This window comes from Alexandromys fortis, unplaced genomic scaffold (genome assembly GCF_014885135.2).
Source record: "Alexandromys fortis isolate MF-2015 unplaced genomic scaffold, M_Fortis_MF-2015_v1.1 scaffold_121, whole genome shotgun sequence".
In the NCBI taxonomy this organism is placed as follows: domain Eukaryota; kingdom Metazoa; phylum Chordata; class Mammalia; order Rodentia; family Cricetidae; genus Alexandromys; species Alexandromys fortis.
Window position 1 is genome coordinate 1117432 of NW_026068037.1, and position 22335 is coordinate 1139766.

The following is a 22335-nucleotide window of genomic DNA, read 5'->3' on the forward strand; positions in this document are numbered from 1 at the left end:
AGAGGAGAGAGACTGAACGAGAAACATACGTGCTCCAGCCCCCACCCTCTTCACTGTGTTGGATCCTGTAGGCTGTTCACAGGGGCGACACCAGGTACTTCACACTTGGAGAAGTCAGGAGGTTCCTGCGCCCCGAGACTTGGCTTCAGAACGGCGACATGAATGGAGAGAAAACCCGGGGAGAGGGCTCAGTGTGTAAAACCACGAGTACAACACCTGAAACACACACGATGGGAAGCCAGGACACAGATGCTCTGAGAGATCCGCCTCTGGGCAGGACATTCTAACAAGGCAAGCTTGGAAGCCACATAGAATATTCTAAGGGAGAACTGATTGGCCATCTAGAAATCAACTTGAGGAAGAATATGGAAGTCAGTTTGTTTCCATGTTACATGTTCAAAATCATGTGTAAACTGGGCTCCTCCTCCATCCTGCGTAGCGGTCTTCTCCCCTGTACTCTTCCTGTGTTTTCTAAGAATCCTGCGTGTGACTGTGATGTGCACACGTGCTCTCCTCAATGCCAAAGGTCGATATCAGGTGTCTTTATCCATCACTCTCCACCTCATATTTTGAGACAAGTCTCACTTAACTTGGAGATAGCCATTTTGCCTGGTCACAGTGACCGGAAAGCCTCGGGTGTAGGCCTTTCCCCATCCCCCAGTACTGGGGAGCATCTGCACTCTTTGTGCCAGCCTTTTGCAGGGTTCCTGAAAAGAAGACGGTCTCGTGTAGCTTAGGATGTCTCCAAAGTCATTAAGTTGACAAAGCTGGCCTTGAACTTCTGATCTTCCTTCTAGCCCAGAGTGTTGGGGTAGACTTAATGCGGTGCTCAGAACAACTCAGGGCTTTCTGCATGCTGGACAAGCAGTCCGCCAAGTGCCTGCACCCCCAGGTTCCCTTCTACTTGTTCACACAAGCCTTAACCAGCATTTCAACGACCTTTCAGTTGGATAGTTTTTGTTGTGCCACCGTGAAAGGCTGGTTCCCTCCTGAGCCGCCCACCTCTGCACACGCAGATCCAAGGAGTTGCTGTCCTCCTGCGGCCAGCCTATCCAAAGTGGTTGCAATTGTCTGGTTGGGGATAGAGATTTCTTTTTGAATTTTTGTCTGATCGTGATCACCTCTTAAGAGTGACTAAATCCTTAAATCAGATTTCAGATATCCTGGTCAACATGTTAAAAAAGGAAAAGAAGAAAACTCAGGATGCTCTCCTCTTATCGAAGATGGAGAAGAATGATGCTAGGCTGCCCCGGAACTCACCCTTCATTCCTGGGAGCCCAGCAGCTCAGAGCACCTCAGTCCCCTCAGCCCCGAGCCAGGCCCAGGACCTCAGCATCTGCAGGCACAGATCCAGTTTGCTCCACAGAAAAACAGGTGGGTTCCCTACATTCCCAGCATTCTTCATCACCCGTGATGGATTTCCACACCACATCCTGTTGTCTGAACCGTGCAAAGGCCAAGTTTCTGTCGATGTGTTTGTTAGAATTACTTGTTTTCAAGTGAAGTGCCTGTTTCCAAAATTTGTGAGTGAATGGGTGAGAATCAACACGTGTATCATAGTGGATTGTGATGTGGTGTGGGTGTGAAGGCACGGGGGTCTAGGCACAAGTAGAAATGTCAGCTTCGGCCGAGGGAGGGGAAGAAGTCCCTTCCTGTGACAGGGAAGGAAGAATGAGATCCACGTTGTGGCACCATGTGATGTTGCTATGGAAACCCATGTAAGCTGTCCACAGTCAAGTGACGAAACTGTGAGATCATAGGCTCTCACAGGGTTGGGCTCACCCACAGACACATTTTCCATCTCTAGCGTTTGATGGAGATGTTGGTACAGCTGCTAAAACCTCACTAGAAGTCTGGGCTTCCTTTTGTGCACTGGCTGTTGTAGTGGAGTCCATGACTGACCTGGACTCCAGGAGTCTGAAGTACGGTGCAGAGGGATAGGAAGCAAACCCTATTAGCCATGGAAGATAGCATTTCCCGAGTACATATTAGTTAGGAGGGACCACCTGGCATGGGAAACTCTCTGAGGCATCTGGTCTGGTCTCATTTGCAAGCCTGGTGCCATGCCACCTAGCTTTATTTGTCAACTTGCTACAACTTAGAATGACCTCAAATCCTCAGGTGAGAACTTGTCTACATTGGGTTGGCCTATACTGTAGGCCTGTATTGTATTCCTATGGACGGTCTAGAGTAGCTGTGGGGGCTTGTTTCCAGTGTGTGCTCCCTCAGTAATACAGAGGTGTATTTTGGAAGTGGGAGGACTGGTCCTGAACATGGAGAGCACTGTTCTTGGTCTGCATTCTGGACTGCTGAAGAGTGAAGAAGGGTATCTGAGTGAGCGAGCAAAGATCCCCACATTTGTTCTTCCTGCTCCTGACTGTGGGGGTAACATTTTATGTGCCTGCCTTGACTTCCAAACAGTAATGGGCTGGAAATGTTAAGAAATAAACTCCTTGCCCTGTGTTGCTTTGATCAAAATATTTCATTACAACAGAAATGAAAGCAGAGCCGGCGGTGGTGGCGCACGCCTTTAATCCCAGCACTAAGGAGGCAGAGGCAGGTGGATCTCTGTGAGTCTGAGGCCAGCCTGGTCTACAGAGCGAGTTCTAGGACAGCCATAAAGCTACACAGAGAAACCCTGTCTCATAAAAAGAAAGAAAGAAAGAAAGAAGGAAGGAAGGAAGGAAGGAAGGAAGGAAAGAAAGAAAGAAAGAAAGAAAGAAAGAAAGAAAGAAAGAAAGAAAAGAAAGCAGACTAGGCTTTCTAAGCAGAGCACCTTAGTTACTGAAAACAGCATCTAGTAACAGGACTCTGTGATCCCTCACTCGTACATCTGTTATATCCACATCACCGTGCCTCAGTTAGTTCTTCCACAACACGGCAGCATGGATTCCAAACCCCAGGGAAGCAAAGATGTGTTTGGACTGTTGGTGGCAGGGAAGGAAGAACAGCAAGGGTTGCTGACTCCTCTCTGGCACTGATTTCCACACAGACCTGCTACATTCTATTACAAACTGCAGCTGGCTGGGATAGATGGGGGCAGGACCTGGACTGGTGAATTCCTTCACTGGCCAGTCCATTCTGCATGTATTTGTGGAGCACAGAGTTTATGAAATTATGCATTGTAATGTATTTACTGTGTGTGGTTATAGATATGGGCATGTGTTGTCATAGGCTGCATGTGCAGGTCAGACAACAATGTTTGAGCATCCAGGGTCTCTCCTTGAACCGCTTGGCTCCTCTGATTGGCCTAGGTCATCCTGCAGGCCCCCGTCTCCACTTCATTGTCTTGCTGATCCAAGCACACACTTTATTATAAACAAGGTTTGTACCACCCTTGTATATACCAGCTACTAGGCTAAAGTCTCACTTCGAATTAACTCATTTAATCGTTATCTTGTGGCTTAGGTTTGGTTTTTTTTCTCAAGTTGCAGATGAGGACATGTATAGACAAACACAGCTTTGACCTTGGAATGCTTACAGACCAAGAGAGCAGAGACATTGAGGGAACACATACTAGGATCATGTCAGAGAAAACCAGAAAGATCCAGAAGGTTGCCAGGCTCAGGTGTGGGTGGGGAGACTAATCCAATGAGAGGGAACCCGTTGTTTGAGTATTTGCCAAGCCTCCGTGGGAAGGGCAGGTGTGGTGGCATGAGTAGACAAACATAAGAGCAGGTGCTGAGACCCATGAGCAGTTTAAAATTCCCGAGTCTGTGCCAGAGCTTGGACATTCTAAGAGAGGGAAGGCATCTTGGGTGCTAAGGAGGTGGAGTGCACAGGGCGTGGTAGCGCCTAGGCTGTGGGAAGTCAGGGCGAGGGAACCCCCAGGTCTCTGAGTGGCTGGCAATGGTCTCTGCAGGTGTAAGAAATGAGAACCGTCTCTCTGAGTGGCTGAGATCATCTCTGCAGATGTGAGAAATGAGAACCGTCTTCCTGGTCCTACAGGGACCAGGTAGAAGTTTGGGCCGTTGTGGATGCGTGTGAGCAGCTCCACTGCTGGGGCCCAGAAACATGTTCAGAGCTTGGCACTGGCACTTCTTTGCTGCTTATTTTGAGCCACAGGACACTGGGAAGCCACAAAAAAAAATTTTCTTTCTGACCGTATCCTGTCTTTCGTTCTCCTACTTCTTCCTCTCCTTCAAGGCAGGCATAGAATCCCGAACCCCTCTCTCCAAGTGCAACTCATGAAACTTAGAAATTGTCTCCTGACTACCCATGTAAGAGCTGGCAGGAAAGGTTCTCTGGTTTACCTTGACTGCCTGGATCAAAAGACCTCTGAGGGAGGGTCAGAGGGAGGGTCTGTCCTCTACCCTGAAAGGAATGCCACAAAGACAGGCCAAGACAATGTGGGCAGGCACTGCTGAGTCTCCTTACCCAGCCTGCTACATCAGGGCATCTCTTTGGCCCAGTCCTCAGACCTAAACATGAAGGTAACCAGTTTTCCCAGGGTCTTTGTGTCTAGGTCTTCCTCCTGAAGACTCCCAGACCACATAAAAGCAGTCTTAACTAAATCTGCAGTGCTACTCTAATCTGTCCTCTGTCAGAGGGGAGCCACTGACGGCCCATATGACAGGTGACACCTGTCCTACACGGCTCAAGCTAAGTCCACGGTGGAACATCTCTGATTTCTGAATGGTCATGTGTTTGCAAAAATGGCCTCATATCCACCATCGGAGCCTAGTTGTAGGCCTGACTTCTGGAATGTCTGTTTCTTCTTTTTCCACCATCTCCCTTCTCAGAACGCTCCCTCTTCCCTTATCGTTACAATCATCTTGTCCAGGGCCTCCCCGTCCCTCCATCTTGTCCAGGGCCTCCCCGTCCCTTCATCTTGCCATTGATAGGGACCACGGTCTTGTTTGGAAACAAATCAAGTTTACTTGAATTGAAAATTGCTGAAAAACACCACGGCAATTGTTTTCAAGGTCCAAGAAAACATGAGGTCAAAGCCTTGGAGAAGCCTCCCATCCGAGTGCTCTCGAGCCGTCTTTACTGCTCTTGCTGGAGTTCCAGGAGATCTGAACGTGGGAGGCAGCCGACAAATGGACTGATAATGATCTAACCATCTGGGGAAGGGTTTGTAGGGGAACCGGCTTTATTGTCTGGCAGAGACTACAAATAGGAATGAAAATTGTGGGGGAATCAGAGCCATGGAGCGCCAGGTAATGGGATCCTTGATTATGTCTCAGATCCTGGGAGCCGATTAGACGTTTATGACCAGAGCGGCTTATATAGGAACAGTTTATGTAAACTAGAGCGATCAGCTTGATCTTTTGGAAGTTTTTCTGTCTTGGGAAGGTGTTTTCATTTCTATTAACCATCCAGAGCTGTTTCTAATGCAGAGTAGGTCAAACTGACTATCTCTGAGACTGGGCTAAAAGTGTGTCCCTTTCTTCCAGCCCCTCTGATTTATGCTGCACGTGAGCGCCTTTGAATTAGAAAGTGGGGCTGACTTTATGGTTCACTGGAGAGACCTGAAGTCCTTGTTCAAGCTGCAGGCCAGGTGGACACAAGCAGACTTTGGGATTTTCAGTTGTTGATATGGAAACTAAATGTCCATTGTGGTTTCCATAATAGATAGGATTTGTTTAGACTCACTTTGGAAAGTCCCACTGTTTTTTTGGTGGGGCTGGCAATGTGGCTCCGTTGGTAGAGTGCTGGCCTGGTGTGCACAGAACCCTGGTTTCCATCGGCAACACTTCATAAAACCAATTGTGTGGGGTTAGGGATAAAGAGATGGCTCAGTGGTTAAGGACTTGTGTTGCTCTCCCAGAGGTCCTGAGTTCAATCCTAGTGCTTACATGGCGTCACATGACAGCTTACAACTCTAACTCCAGCAGAAAGCCAGACACAGCAGCATACATCTGTTATCCCAGCACTGTGGGGGCAGAGGAGCTCGCTGAGCAGCCAGCCTCACTGAATGAGTGAGCTGAGGTTCAGCAAGAACCCTGTCAATAATAATAATAATAATAATAATAATAATAATAATAATAGGTGAAGGAGCTGGAGAGATGGCTCAGGAGTTAAGAGGTTTGGTTCACAGCACTCTCGCTGGGCAGCTCAACCCCAATGTCAGGTTCTGGGACTCTTCTGGCCTGTAGGGGAACCACAGACACAAACCAGATTGCTTTCCTGAGACCAAAACCTACTGCTTATCAGTCTGGCTGTATCTAGCCCTCCACTAAGTTAGGAAGAAAAGATCCAGGAGAGACAAAACCCACCTTCATGCTTATCAGAGAAAATGCATTTTTGCAAAGCCCAGGGCAGTTCGGTCCAGGAATGCCCTGCACACTTTCTTGGAGAAAATGTGTCTTTTGAACCTTTATTTGGAAAGCCTGCAGAGAAGATGAGTAACCGAGACCTGAAAATGAAAGCCAGGTGGAGAAAGATGTGGGGATGCATACACAGATGTCTGCTCTGAGGCCTCTGCACCCCCAAACTTTAACCTAGTGTCTCTGTGACCCCAGTGAGGTCCTCAAACGTATGGAATGAGCAGTTTTACTTTCTGAAGAAGCACTCTGGGCTGGTGGGAATGAGTTTCTGGTGTTTGGCCAGCTGCAGTGGACAGCCTGCGCTCTCGGGTACTCTGTCCAGTTACCTTCGCCAGCCTGACACGGACGAGGGTCGTCTGCGAAGATGAGCCTGCTGCCCATCAGATTGGCCTGTGGGCATTTTGTTGATTAATGACTGATGGCGGAAGGCCCAGCCACTGTGGTGGGCCCAGCTCCTGGGTACCTGGTGCTGAGTTCTATATGAAATCACATCTGTAAGCACCTGTGGTGCTTTCAGTCCAGTCGGAGGGAGACAGAAGTGGGTAGAACTGTCATTCCGTGAGGTGAGAGTTTAAGGAAAAGGACCTGCACGCTTCCTCAAAAGTAGTTCAGGGCTAGGAGATGGGTTTTTTGGTAAAGTGCTTGGTACAAGGGCCTGAGTTCAATCCCCAGGTCTCTCATTTTAAAAAAATGAGGGGAAGGGAGACAGAGGCAGGAGGAAGAATCCAACAGCTGTCTGAGGGATGGGCTACTGGCCTGGACTCATTTCTGCAATGGTGGCAATAGCTTTGTAGGTTCACAGATGTGTCCTGTTGCTCAGATAGAACTTTACAAAACTGGTTCCATGGTCCCCTAAATTGCAGGGTGTGTGTCTCTTCTGCTGAGAGGCCCCCACAGGTTACCCTGGAGGTAACATACAGTTACTAAAGCTGGAGAAATGGAGACACAGGGGAATTCTTCCATGGCTCTGCTGTGTAGGCTTGGGCAGGGAGCTGGGGCTTTGGACTCCCTAACCAGTCCTTACTCTCTCCCTTCCCTCGAGGGAGGGTCCTAAAAGTTCGTCCTCTGACGAGGTACAATAATTACATCAAACGCCAGCACCTGGCTTCCCCTGGAGTTTGAGGAATCCATCAGCCTCCTCTTTATCAAAGTCTGGAATTTATACCAACAAACGTGTAAATGCTTTTGTTGGTGTGATCTGTATTTTGGAAACCAAGAAACAGATCTGAACTTAGTTTCCAGCATAAAACGTGATGATGATAAAGCATCCCTCAACTGAGCCAGTTATGGTGAAACACACCTTTAATCCCAGCACTCCAGAAACAGAAGCAGGTGGATCTCCGAGTTGGAAGTCTGGTCTACATAGTGAGTTCCAGGCCAGCCAAGACTCCAGAATGAGAATGTCTCAAAAACCCCAGGAAAACCACAAATCCCATCTCTCAGTCGCTCTGACATCACAGCCAGAATTTGTCACTCTGCTCCTATGATGTCAGGCTGAGGTGGCTGACACTCTTCGGGCTGTGCTACTATTTGTCGCACAAGAATATGTGTGGGAAAGACCTGTCTGTACTCTGTGGAGTGTCACGGTCAGGAAACCCTCTATTTCTGTCACACTGCCTTTGTACTTTCTGGGTTCCTGATTGTCAGCAATGGGACCTGGTGGACCTATGCTTCCATGTCTGTGACATTCTTTGCAGTGATTATTTTGTATCTATGATGAATGGAGATGTCTCAAATGTTTTAAGGTTCATCAGATAGAAGCAAAAAACATCCAGCTAGATTTGAACTTCTTCTGCTAAGTGTTTAAAACTTTGAGTAGATCCCATGCAATATTGCAATATTTGGGATATACTTCTGCTAAGAAACATATTCACTGATTATTTGAAATTCTAAACTAACCTAACTTCTTCCCCAAATCCCAACTCCTTGCTCCGATCTTTGCAGTGTTGCCCCATTTCAGGAATTCATGGGCCATCTGTAACGGATCACTGCTTGGGGCTCAGTGCCATGTTTGCCTAGCATGTACAATGCCATGGGTTCAATTCCTAGAACAAAACCAAAGTACCCGCTCCAGAGAACAAATAAGGATGTCTGTGTAGTGGATTAGTGTACAAATCTCTGTGGAGTTCTTTTTCAGAGCAATTAGAGTCGACGCTCACATCGTATTAGCACCAAGTGCTGCAGCTTCCGGTCTTTCTTCTCTCCTCTATTTCTAGCCCAGCATGATTCTAGTTTTCTGAAACAGAAAAACAAGCAGACAAAAACTCAAACAAACAAACAAAACAATCAGATTCTAGCACCTAACACTTCTCAAAGTTTTCTCTTTAAGTATGTGGCGGTCTCCCACAGGCTACGGGCTACTACACTCTGTTGCACACTGAGAAAGCGTGTGATGTGCTGTTGGCTGTGGGGAACGTTGCTGAATACAAAACTTGCCTCTTTGCACCTGTTTATGCAGCTTCATAAACTGAGGATCAGCATATAGCCTCTGCTAGGCACAAAGGAACTAGGACCCAAACTGCTCAATTAGGCTGACCCTAGTACTGGCTTAATCTCGGCATGATGTATTCCCTATCGTGTGAGGGTCTTTCTAGAGCTAAGCCTTTTTGCTATTAATATTTTTGTAACATTAATAACCAAGGCTATAACTGATACCATGATTGACAATGCATCCCACCGCAATGGAAGTTTCTCAGGTGCCTCGAAGCACCCCAAAGCTGCCCAGTGAGTGTCAGTATTGTTTGCGTTCTATGCTCCACGGACATACCGTCTGAGCTAAGAACCAAGCATGCAATTGCGATAGACAAGGGCTGCTTAGGAGCTTCCTGAGCAGCTCCCAGACTCAAATGCCTTAGAGAAGTTAGCAGATGCAGCGAAAGCAGGGTGCTCACAGACACAGACCATGGTTTGCCCATTCTCACTCCCGCTAAAATCCAATTTTGAGCTATCCTGAGTCTTTGAGGCGGAAGGTTCCTTTTAGTATTTGTGCCATCAATACATTTGCATATCTCTTTTTAGGAGTTTCCTATATTTTTTAAAGAATTATTTAAATCGTACGGTTTTGTGCATGCCTTCTGTGGGTATATACATGTGAGTGCACATGTCTGAGGAGGCTGGAGTACACATGTCCAGGAGCCCTCTGGAGCTGGAGTTACAGGCAGTTGTGAACTTCCTGATGTGGGCGCTGGGAATAGAACTCATGTCCTTGGCAAGAGCAATGTGTGCTGAGCCATCTCTCCAGCTCCAGGAGCTTCATTTTCATAAATGCTGAACATTTACCAATTGTACAAAGTTGCAGTGATATTGCGTGAGACTGGAGTGGCCTCTCATCTATAAATTCAACCTAACCAGGTGATAGGCGGCGGCCATCTGCAGCACCATCTGGAGAGGCGATCTTAACAATTTACCTAACCCTTCATGGCCACTTACCGTGCAGTAACAGAACTGAGGGATAATCCCTGCCTGGATTTTGAGTATATGAATGTTATCCCTTTTGTTCATACTAATTTGTTTTAGTGTTCACAAGTTAACACCTAAGCAATTCTCTTCATAAGGCTATACAAATATTTCGAGTCCTGTGTCTCCCATATTGCTTTCCTCCATATAACAATAAAAGTTAGCATTTCATTTTACAATCTTGATATAACCTGAGGAAGAGCAAGCTTAACCATTAGCTTGCAATGAGATAATAGCAAGCCTAAATCACTTCAATCACTGCTGAGCAAGAATTCCACAGACAGGTAATGCATACCTCCCATACATCCACAGCACATGCGTGCACACCAGCTCTTCCACCTTGTTGTGTCTTCTCCTGTATCCTGTCCTGTCCTGTGTCTTGTCCTGCATCCAGTTCTCTTCTGTGTCCTCTCCCGCATCCTGTCCTGCTCTGTGTCCTCTCCCGCATCCTGCCCTGCTCTGTGTCCTCTGCATCCTGTCCTGCTCTGGGTCCTCTGCATCCTGTCCTCTTCTGTTCTTCCTGGTGTGAACTAAAGTAAACAAGTGTCCTGCTGTATTTGTAGTGCAGAACTATATAAGATGTAGATTTACAGTTCATAGGTTAAGTTCCACATCTTTCAACTCCGTCAAGTTTTAGTAGCCCTTGGCTGTACCAACATTTCTCTTGTCTCCTGTGGTCTCCATGATGTCTCTTACCCACTGGTTCAGAACATAAGCAGAACCAGCATGGTTGTTGGAACACATGAGATGTTGGGAACTACCACTTTATCTAATGTGGGTTTTGTGATTTTTCCTCACCCAGGCTTGGGATAGCTTTCTGATGATGTCCTACAGGGCAAGAAATGTAATTTAGCAGTCTATTGTTCTCTCTGAACTCATCAATTCTGTATCTTACTGTGTCAGCTTGGATAGACAGCAGACAAACACTTCCTCAGACTTTTCTAAGCAGAAGTAAAAACCTAATTGATTACCGTATCCGTTTCATAACTTAACTGTTCATTACCTCTCCCCGCTTTAATTACACATTCAGCATGAAGTAATCAATTCTTGCCATTAGCGAATGGCACCCACAGGGGCTCATTAGCCCCGTGCTTGTGGCATCAGCGCTCAGTTTGCCATGTCTGTAGGAGAACTTTGTTTTGCAGAAGAGCGGCACCAGGTCTGAGACCCAGTTTTCCACCACGCAGGAGCAGTTGATCTTACCTTACTGCTATGTGCTATGTTCAAGGGAAGGAATTCTCTTCAGCCTGTGACCCCACCAGCACCACAAGTGCCAGACAGCACGGTTGTTTAAATGAGGAATAACCCCATAGCTCAGATGTTTGAACCTGTGACTACCAGTTGGTGGTCCTCTTTGGGGAGACTTAGGGAAGGCAGCCCTGCTGGAGAAGTCTGTCACTAGAGGTGGGGTTTCAGTTTCATAGCCCTGAGGCTTCCAGTTGCCCTCTCTGCTTCAGGCTTGCAGTGCAGGCTCCCAGGTTCCTGCTCTGGCCGCTGTGACTGTCTGCTATGGCTCCTCCCCAGAATGGACCCCCTGAAACCACAAGCCCTTTCCTAAGTTGTGTTGCACATGGTGTTTTTATCACAGTGGCAGAATACTACTGAATACGGCGACAGAATACTAACTGGAACAGCAGTCACTGGACACGGGTGTTTTTATCACAGACAGCAGAGTAAAGAGTACAGCAGTCACTGGTTCCTGCCACACCCAGACTTCTCACCAGCACTCACCATTGTCTTCTCCCTCCAGTATTTTCCCAGCCCCCTCCCCCAAGTAAAACCCTACTGCAAAGGCTGCAGATGCTGTGCCCCAAATACCCCCTTCCTCCCTGATTCTGAAACTGACTCGGGATTGTTTCTTCCTGGTAAATGAGATCAGCACCTTGAAGAGAATAAGCAAGAGCTGGGTGCTGGGCCTCACTTCTGTTGTCCCTTGGGAATCTGGGAAGCGCTTGGGAAGCTGAGTCAATGGTATTACTACAAGTTGGAGGTCAGTCTGGGCTGCATTAGGAGAACCTGTCTCCAAGACAAAAGGAAACAAAACAGAACTGAAGTGGAAGCAGCAACTGCATGGCTCAGGGTGTGTCCTATGGGCAGCGCAGATCTCAGCTCTGAATGGAGACGCATGAGGATGTGTGGATGGGGAAAGAGGAGGAGGAGGGTCTTACTCTGGAGGGTAGCTACCCTCGTGAGGGTGCACACAGCCCTCATTCAACATTGACCCTAGGGTTGGGGGGGCAGAAAGGAGCAGCCACAGTCAGCTGTTCCCCAGGAAAGCATTCCAAAGGACTGAACACACCAGAAAGGACCCTAGGTTTGCCATCTGCAGCGGTTCAGGATGCTAAGAGTTTGTGTTTATGTGGTGATTGCCTGCATAAGTTAGCAAAAGAATGTCACAGGTAGCTTCATCCTTAATTTTGCAAATGATGCTTGGAATGTTTGCCTTTTAAGAATGAACATATTACAAATAACGATCTCCTGAAAATTTGCCTTAATCTTCCCATTTATTGCCTCATTTATTTTTAACTACTATTTTTAAAAACATACTTTTTTGAATTAGTACATAAATGTATAAATACATTATTATACATAAATAATATAAATGTATGTATTAATGTACACAAGTGAATATATAATTATATGGTCTTGTGTGAATCTATATAAAATGTAAGTAATATAAATATACAAGTAATATTACTATTTATAATGTATTTTGTAGGTAATCAGCAATTAAGCCTACTGATTACATATTACTTGAAAATATGTGAATATTTAATCATAAATGTATACTATACTTATTATCTGAATTATAAAACATACCCTGTAAGGCTGAGGAGGTGGCTCAGAATGTGAGAGCATCACAAGCATGAGGACCTGAGTGTGATTCTCATGCATCTGTGAATAGCCATACATGAACGTGAGACATGTGTACTTGCAGTCCTTCATCTGGAGAGATGTCGGCAGATGGATCCCTAGATATCACTGGCCAGAGAGCCTGGCTTCCCTGGGGAGCCCCAGGTCTCAGTGGGATGCTTTGTTTAAAAAAGGCGGAGAAGCTGAAGAGATGCCTCAGTGGTGAAGACTGAACTGGGTTCCCTGCACTTCCAGCTGGTGGATCACAGTTGCTCCTGCTCCAGGGAGATCCAGTACCTATGCACGCACAGACACACACAGACACACATACACACATATACACACACACACACACATATACACACACATACACACATACATATACACACACATACACACACAGAGACACGGACACACACAGACACACACACACAGTCACACACAGACACACTCTTTGAGGAGGAGAGTGCCTGGGGAATAATACCCAAGTTTGATCCCTTGCCTGCATGTACATGTTGGCATACACACACACAAGTATGTGTAGCTGCACACACACGTGATCTCACACAACCCACGTGCAGAATCTATTCAGACAACAAGAAGGAGTCACAGGACAAAAGAAAAGATTTTGCTCAAGGAATAATGTTGGTTCTGTCCACCGCCATATCGCAGTCCTGCTACTGAGACACGAGGACCTTTTGTCTCTGGTTGTTTGTACTGGTCGCAGCCTATTGCTCTGGCCCCGCCAGTCCAGAAATCCCAGGGACATTGCTTCTGCATGCTCCAGGTAACCTGTGACTTTCTTGCTGGTGTTCCAATCCAGAGAGGAGGGTTTGAGTCTTTTTCTGCTTTGTCTATAGAAAAACTGTCTATTTATGGAAGAACCTGCTGGGGATATTGGGTACCAATCCTACTTGACAGTATCGGGACCATCATGCTCTTGCACAGGGCCCTTTGGTCCGTCTTGACATGACCCTGACCCTCTCTCAATGCGCTGACCATTCACCGTCAGCTTTGCTGTGTGTTGCCTCTCATTGCCTCGCCCTTGCCCCAGCCCCTTGAAAGTCAGACATATATTCTTCACTCCCAGGAGCCCCCCTCCCCACAGGCCCTGAGATGGAGTCACTGCTACCCCATGCGTGCATCATACGGCGAGGATCATAGCCCGTGGACTTGGATCCCAGCCTTGTTGGTGCAGTGGAATTTACAGAAACCTTATCGTGGTTCTCCCTGTGGTGCCCTCTGTGTCGTGTTCTCTGTAGAGATGGCTCATGATTCACTTTGCAGAGAGCTTAGCAGCCGTTGTTTTCAATTAATATTTCTTTTCCCCATTTTTCTGTTTGTCTCTCCTGTAGGCCTACAAGAGGAGGCCACAAGGCTTGAATATACCCGCATTTGTTAGCTAAAAGGGGAAGTCCCACCTTCAGAAGGGGTGCTAGGCAATGTCCCTTCAACAACTTGATTTTCAAACCATCTTACATTCAATTAGCACCCAACACTGTACCACCACCTCTTCCTCCATTATTTTGTTTAAATACATTTACTATATGACTGCAACAGAATAGGCTAACTGCAGCCACAGCCTGGGCTGCCCCCTTTGTATATATACAGTTTTATTGAATGCAGCTGTTCTTACTCAACTGCGTACTGTCTGGGACTAGACAGCCATAGCAGCAGATAGGGTAGATGCAGCAAAGGCAATGGTGCACAAGAGAAAACACTCCCTGGCCTTTATAGATTTTTTAAAGTGGGTTCTAGATGAAACTTTAAAGTAGGTGAGGTTGTCTAAGGCCATCTGTCCTTTTACTGTTACAACTTCTGTGGTTGGAGTATGCCTTGTCTTGCCCCTCCCTGCCCTCCCTTCTGAGCCACTAAGGCAGCAGGTGCCTGCCCTGCTGGGTGCTCTGGGGGAGGAGCTAGAGGCTAGCCTTCCTAAGCAGGGCATGCTGCTCAGCTGTGAGAGCCACTGCAGAGGAGTCTTTGCAAATGAGACTGGCAGGGTATTGAAATGGGGGAGGGGGAGCGTCTTAGTGTCCACAGCAGCTGGCAAGTCTCAAAGTACTCCATCTCATGATTTGAGCTCTGCCAGGCAGTGGTAAACATGGGCTCCACCATTGGACCATTGAGAGACTGAGAGACTGAATTCATCTTTTTCTTTTCTTTTCTTTTCTTTTCTTTTCTTTTCTTTTCTTTTCTTTTCTTTCTTTCTTTCTTTCTTTCTTTTTTCTTTCTTTCTTTTTTATTTTTGGTTGTTGTTATTTTTGTTTTTAGAGACAAAGTTACAGAGGTAACTTTGGAGTCTGTCCTGGAACTAACTCTTGTATACCTGGCTGTCCTTGAACTCACAGAGATCCTCCTGTCTCTGCCTCCCGAGTGCTCCAGAGGCCCTTAAGTATCCTTGAGACTATGGGATGGTGTCCCTGTGTGAGTTCCCATATTCTTGGCTTATAGGATAAACCTTTGAAGAAAACGGCCAAGACTATGCTTGTCAGGTAACTAGGTTGACTTCCTGGTTACAGATGTCATTGAGTATTTCTTAGATGGTGACTTACAGAAACATGAAGAGGGATGGGGTGTGGGGGTGGCCTGTGCAGTAAAGGGGAACAGGAGATGGGGTCAATAAAAAACACCTTCTGGAAAAGTTAGAAAGCTGGCCTGCCTGGTAGCATGAAGAGGAAGGGATAAAGACGTGAGAGCAAAGTGACTGTCACTAAGGTGGCATTTCTTCCTTCTAAAGTCTGGGATGAGTTTGGATTCCTAGCAGCCCTTCACTAGTGGTTAAGAACCCTGACCACTGAGCCAGTATTGACCGACTGGTAAATAGACCCAATTCTCAATCCCCGCCCTCTCTCCTCTTGGCACTCAGACCTTCTGCCAGGCATGCTGGGAAGTTAAAAATGAGATCTTCAAGTCCAGGCCAGGGTTTTCAGGAGCCCACCAGTCCTGGGGTAGCCCTCAGCCTCAGCTAATGGCACCGGACTTTCACAGCACTGACTTCTCTGCGTGACAGCTGTACCAATCTTGTGGCTGGCAGACCTGCTTTTCTTGGAAGTAAAGAGCCTTGGAGGGTGGGTAACGGGGTAGCTCTCATTCAGTGGGCTAGCCAGGCAGTGCCAGGTGTTGATGTTGGACTAGGGCCCGCGGTTGACACTTTGGCAGACTGGTGCCAGTCACTGAGAACCGTAGGGAAATTGCAGCAGAGGTGATGCAAACGGAGATCTTTGCATTTGTAGTGCAGCCTTACCTGAGGAGCCAGGAGGAGCCACTGCCCAAGCAGCCAAGACACCTACAGTTGTAAAAACACAACTTTAGAGTCTTGATTTTCGTGACCCCCTACAAGTCATCTGCCACGGTGACTGTCTTGTAAATCTCATTCAAGCGTGGGAGACTTTTTAAGTAGTTTGATTAAACACAAGAAATCAAAAGAGAATCCATACATTTGCTAATTTTCTGAGGCACCTCAAAACTACAGAAAAGTTTTGAAGCAAAACCAAAGCAAACCTGTGTTTCCTCCGGCCGCTCCTCATTTCAGATGTGTGGTCAGCTCAGTAAGTGTGCCGTCGTCATCGTCCTGAGTTCAAGATGAAAATGTCAGTAACTTGTCATTGTTCAGTGACTTCTGGTGACAGCAGACATTGAACACAACGGGGTAGCCTCTCCATAAAGATTACCCGCCTCCCATGAATTAATATCTCCTACCATCATTTCTAACTTGAAAATGGAGATTTTCTTTCAAATTCACCCCTCAGGGTCTAGACCCTGTGGTTCTGAGGAAGAACAAGAAGTGATTTGGCTCCTCTCGGGCTTCTGTGAGTCTCATCTGTGTGTTAATACAAAGTGCTTTAAAACTGTGGGGCGCCTGCAAGAGAGGGAAGCTGTGAGGTCTCCAGAAACAGGCAGACCTGGGGAGTGAGGTGAGCCAGACTCAGAAAGCAGAGCTGCATCTTCCTCCTGCAGTGCAGACAGTAATTGTGATGGTTGCATGTGAACACGGGTATTGACCTTGAAGCAGATGGGAGACCATGAGAGGGAGGCAGGAGTGCTGAGACAAGGAGGACAGCAAAAAATCACGTGACATGAAGTGGAAAGGAGGGTACTGGGCTGGAGAAGCGTAATGGGGAAGGGAAATGCCACCGTGAAATTCAATTCTTTCTATGCTAGTAAAAAATAAATTTAAAAAATAGTGACTGAGCAGAGAATGCATCAAGAGTTTTGGTAATTGATGGGGAAGCTCTGTTAACCAATCACACCTAGTTAAGGCGTGGCTACCTGGAGCCCAGGAAAAAAAAAACTGGGAGGGATCTGGTGCCTGGTCTTTCTGGGCGATTCCCACTGGACACAGAGGAAGTCGGACTTACCATTCTTGTAACATGAGTTTCCCCTTATAACAATTAAAAATATAATTGTTATCTTTAAGCTGGCCTGGTTATTTCCCGTATGGTTCCTATAGGGCCAGCGTAGCTCGTTGAAACCCAAGGTCTACACGTGGCAGTCTCTCTCTCCCCTGCTGACTTCCATCTGTCCCTGGTCAGTCAGATGACGTGAGGCTTACCCGTGCAGCCCTGGGAAATTAAGTAGCTCCCTTTCAGTCAATGGTGGGCACTAGGGCCAAAATGTAACAGAATATGGATTATGTGGGATTTCAGAGACAGTCAGCTGCTTAGGGGTTTCGTGTTAAGAACAAGAAGAAAAATGGACTGACAGCTTGAAGGAAAGAGAACGGAAGAAGTCATTAGGACAGGGAGGCAGTTTGCTGTGGAGCTCAGGTTCCCCCAGACCAGTAGGGCTCCTCTGTCTACATCTCCAACTGTGTCTTATTCAAGAGTCCCTGAGCCCCGTGGGTGTCTCCCCACATTAGTCTTTAGCATGGTTACAGAGTGGCCCACATGTGCCTCACCCCTCCATGCCCATGGCAGGTTGGCTGCTTCACTCTTGATAAAGCACAGGGTGAAGGAAATCCAAGAGATGGGATTTGAGAGGCTGAATAATAGCCCTGCCCCCTTCAGTTAGCTGGCTGCAGCTCGAGTGCACAGACAGCCACTGGTTTTACTGAGTCTTAGACTCCTCTGATTCCCAGCACTGCCCACCCCCTTAGCTCACCTTTACAGTGAAGCCTTTAGCCTGCGAGAGATTCCTCCATGCTCCCCGCTACTATAAAGGACACTAGAAAAAGACAGGAAGATGGTCGCTGAGGAAAGGGTTGCAGGGTGTAAATATGACCGCTGATCCCCTTGCCCTCTGGAAGACACCATGTTGGACTGTGACTGGACATCACAGTGTCCTAGGGAGTGGAGCATAGGACACAGTAAGCCCACTCCTGCATTCCCTGGGTATTGGACACATGGCCAGCTGCTGCCCTTTCTTGCCATCCCGCCTCACCAGCCTTGTGCCTCTGTCTCATCCAGGCATTGTTCAGACCTCAGGCGCAGGGACAGAGCACACACTAGGGCCTGCTCTGGTGTCCCCTCACCACCAAGAACTCTCTGGGAAGCATGTTTCAGTTACACTCACTGGTCTGCTTTGCGGCTCCTTGGGGAATGCAGTTATCTCATCTGCTGAAAATGCTGGTGACCACCAGCATGGGCGGGGTGGAGTTTCTGAGGCAGTTTCTTTTTCCACCTTTATTTCCTTTCCCTGAATAAATGTGGCTGGTCTGTGCTCTCTGGTATCCCCATGACACTTCCCCTGTGACACTCCCTGGATGTGGAAAGCGTATTAGGGTTCGGATTCAGGAGGAGCCTGGTGAGTGGCTGCAGCCTGTTTAGAAACTTCCCGCAGATTCCCCCTGCCTCTGTCATCCCCCACCTTCTCTTCTTTATCGCCAAGGTCAGAACTTCTTGTACATTAACTGTTTTCAACTGAGAATATTTACCATTTACTCATCTGGATTTTTTACTTCCTACCAAGAGGATCAAAGATGGGACCACGAAAACATCACAGTGTTTTTATTTGGCCATGAAAAGAATAAGACATTTTCTTCTTTGTGCCTGAGAACGACATTTTCTTTTTCAAACTCAGAACTCTTAAAGCACTCATTTGTTTGTTATAAAATTTAAAATGAGATTTTTGTTCAAAGAATGTGTTTCCTCATCCTTCTGTTTAAAACATAGAATTCAAAGTGGCTGCCTCTCCTCTGGTATAGCGAGAGTGTCTGCCTGGAAGTGCTGGAGTTCAGAAGTTCAATGGTCCCCAGGGCATTGGTCCCCAGAGGACCAATTAGGAGGTTGTGGGCCCCAAGACCTGGCCCTCACACCCCTTTTCTCTCTAGTTACAAGGTGATGGACAATTTGCTGTACCCTGCACTTACCAGCACTGCTGTCGGGAACCCTCAGCAGATGCAGTTAGGGGGGATCAACCTTTTCTCCTGGTAAATTCTTCAGCTATTCTGTTACAGTAACAGGAAGCCGATGGATACAGTTGCAAACACAGTACTTCCTGACTGATCATCAGCTCCTCTCAGCTCATCGCTCACTTGACTAGGAAATCTTTCCTGTGGAAAGAGGCTGCACCTTCTTAATATGTGAACAATTTAGTGGCTGGTGGTCCTGTGACTTAGGTGACTGAGGGACTCTACAGTTTTTGTTCAGAAGCTGTGCCTTGTGTTCAGGATAACAAAGTAGGGATGAGTGAGGCTCACTTGCCACATATAAACCATCATAAGCTGTGCAGCAAGTCCATAAACTTGAAACAAAAAAGAACGTGGCATTCTCAGAGATTCAAGATGGCTCTAGCCACTGGTGTTGATGGCACTCTGGAGCTGCTCCGAGGAGTCTGAGAACCCACAGGGTCTAGGAGGGGACTGGTGGTGGAGGGTGGGCCTGCAGAGCACTTGGTGGCTCTGGAATGACGAAAAAGGCAGATCTCATGAGAAGAGGCTTTTACAAAGTGTTCTCATGGAATTGGAAAAGAAGATGCTGGAGTCCCACCCATTGCTGAGTGGGACTGGTACTTGGCCTCCAGGAGGCTTGGCCAGTGGGCCCTGCCTTCAGTATGGAGCTGCCACTGCTTGGCTCCTCACCCTACTAAGGGTTCGGAGAGTTCAGGCTGAGGTGCTGTCCTTGCACAAGCAAGACGGTTGTTCCTAACGGGTGCCAAGGGCAGGCAGGAATGTTTGCAGTGGCCTGGTGATCACGCATACCCTGTCCCCAGCTGCAAGGTCACCCTGACTCTGGGGAAAAACAGGACATTCAAAGTGGGACTCAGTAGTATTTATGGTGCTTCAAAAATCAGGAACCTTGAGCCAGGCCAGTGACTCATTGCAACAAGTATTTGCAGTGTGTGGTGGTTAACAAGTATTTGCAGTGTGTGGTGGTTTAAGTAAGTATGGCCCACATCTCCTGGTGTGCTTGAGTGTGTGGCCTTGCTGGAGCAAGTGTGTCACTGTGAGGGTGAGCGTGGATGTCACACATTTTCAAACCATGCCCAGTGTGATATACGGCACTCTTCCTGTCACCTCTGGATAAAGATGTAGAACTCCCAGCTCCTCCAGCACCAGGTCTGCCTGCATGCTGCCGTGTCCTCCAGTATTGATAATGGACTAAGCCTCTGAAATTGTAAACCAGCTGTGATTAAGTGTTTTACTTTATAAGAATTCTTGTGGTCAGCTGGGAGGTGATAGTGCGTGTCCTTAATCCTAGCACTCATGAGACTAGGCAGGCAGATCTCTGGGTTAGAGGCCAGCCTGCTCTACAGAGTGAGTTCCAGGACAGTCGGGACTACACAGAGAAACCCTGTCTTGAAAAAAAAAAAAGTTGCCTTGGCTATGGTATCTCCTCACAGCAATAGAAACCCAAACTGTGACATGTAAAACTTTTGGGGCAAAAAAGTATACTGCGTGACACACCGCAGTTTTCAGTGCCACTTGAATGAATAAATCCGTGGTAGAAGGTGAGAAAGAGCAGAATGGAGTGTGTCCATCTGATGGAGAAAGGCGGACCTGGAGACTCAGTGGTAGGGCAGAGACAAATGTGGGGGCAGAGAATGGGGGAGCATGTCGCTGTGAAGTGTGGCTGTCAGAGTGACCTGGAGAGCTCTGCTCCCAAAGGTGCTACACAGCCATTTATATCCAAGATGAAGAATTATTCATTTTCTTGTTTAAGACCCAAAAAGGCATTCATTGTTCATGCTGCCACCAGAAACCATCCGTGCTGCAGCGGGGGCCATGCTAGTGTCTGTGGTCCAAGGACCACTAGCCTAGCTTTACTAGGCTGTCACAAGCCTAGTAAATGCCCATGGTCTGTGTTTCCAAGGAGACCATATGGATATCCATGGTCTGTTCCCCTACTGGATGCCATGTTGATGTCCGTGGTCCATGGCTGCCTCCAGAGGCCATACTGGTACCCACGGTGTGTGCTGCCACCTGAGACCATGTTGATGTTCATGCTCCTTATTAATGCTGGAAGAAATGTATGTCCCAGGCCTGGGATGCTGGCTGAGACCATGTTTAAGTCTTTGGTCCGTTCTGCCACTGAGGGCAGTGATGGTGTCTGTGGCCCATGTCAGTGTCCATGATCAGGGCTGCCTTCAGATGCCATGGTCTATGCTGCCACTAGAAAACATGTTGAGGTCTGTGTTCCTTGCTGCAGCTGGAGGCCTTGTTCATGGTCCGTGCTTCTGCCAGAAACCATATGAAAGTTCATGATACATGATGATGGCTTTTATGGGTAGGAAAACGTCTTTGCAGTGGAATCAATGGCTGCAGACTCCTAATTGAGGACGAGAGACACTGAAGACTTTAGTGGTGACCTCCTCCTCCTCCTCCTACCCCCAAAAGTCCAGAGAGAAAGCCACTGAAGACAGTCCTTAAAAACTGTGATAAAGAGGCTGGAGTGAAGCTCTTCACAGTTTATGGCTTCTCCTGGGAGTAAGGGGTGGGGAAGGACTCACTTATCTTTAAGGGGCTGGCCATTGGGGTTTGGCCATACTCCAGTGAGTATATGGGCAACACAAATTGGACTTGGTGTATTTTTTTTCTTTTCTTTTTTTCTTGTTTTGGGGAGGACATAATGGTGGGAGGGTAAACCTGAGAGAAATGGGAAGCAAGTATAATTGAGTTGCATTATATGAAATTCCCAAATAACCAATAAAAATGTTATGTTGAAAAATTTAAAAAAAGAAAGTGTCAAAGTGGGAGAACACACAGTTACAGTAAAGGGTTAAAACAGTAGGTTCCTTGTGGAGATTAGTTTTTCTCCAAAAAATATCAAGAAAGTCCTTCCTGCCCTTGGAAGCAGAAAGATCCTCGGGTTAAAAGTTCTTCATTGGCAGGTTTCATGCCAAGTGTGGAGAAATATGCCAGCCCTTCTCCACAGTGGCTCCGCAGGCTGGCTAGAGACTCGCTCGGGTTGAGCTCTGCCTTCCTGAGCACTGGGGAAGATTGTGGGAAGTCCCAGAACAGGTCAGAACAGCAGACAAGGAGGTTCAGATGAACATAGTGGGCAATATTTGAGAGTGACCGTGTGTTGTCACTAGAATGACCCCACCAAAATGACCCCTGATTGTGAAGTATTAAGAGGTGAGAACAAGGGCAGGTGGAACCACGTGCTAGCATGATGGCTCAGTGATGGAGGTGGGTCTTGTATCTTATCTGTTGATTTCATTGGTTAAGAATAAAGAAACTGCCTCGGCCCTCATAGGACAGAAAATTAGGTAGGCGGAGAAAACAGAACAGGATGCTGGGAAAAAGAAGCTGAGTCAGGGAGTCGCCATGATGTTCTCACTCCAGACAGACGCAGGTTAAGATCCTCTCTGGTAA

The 22335-nt window shown here is 47.3% G+C and overlaps 1 protein-coding gene across 2 annotated transcripts in view; it reads left to right on the plus strand.

The window, feature by feature from the left end:
- Positions 1 to 22335, plus strand: part of Kif6 (kinesin family member 6) — a 307139-nt gene that overhangs the window by 152272 nt on the left and 132532 nt on the right. For both annotated transcript variants that reach the window (XM_050165072.1, XM_050165073.1), the window contains exon 13: positions 1159 to 1374. In XM_050165072.1, the coding sequence (XP_050021029.1) occupies positions 1159 to 1374 (216 nt within the window). The remainder of the gene's footprint in view (positions 1 to 1158; positions 1375 to 22335) is intronic.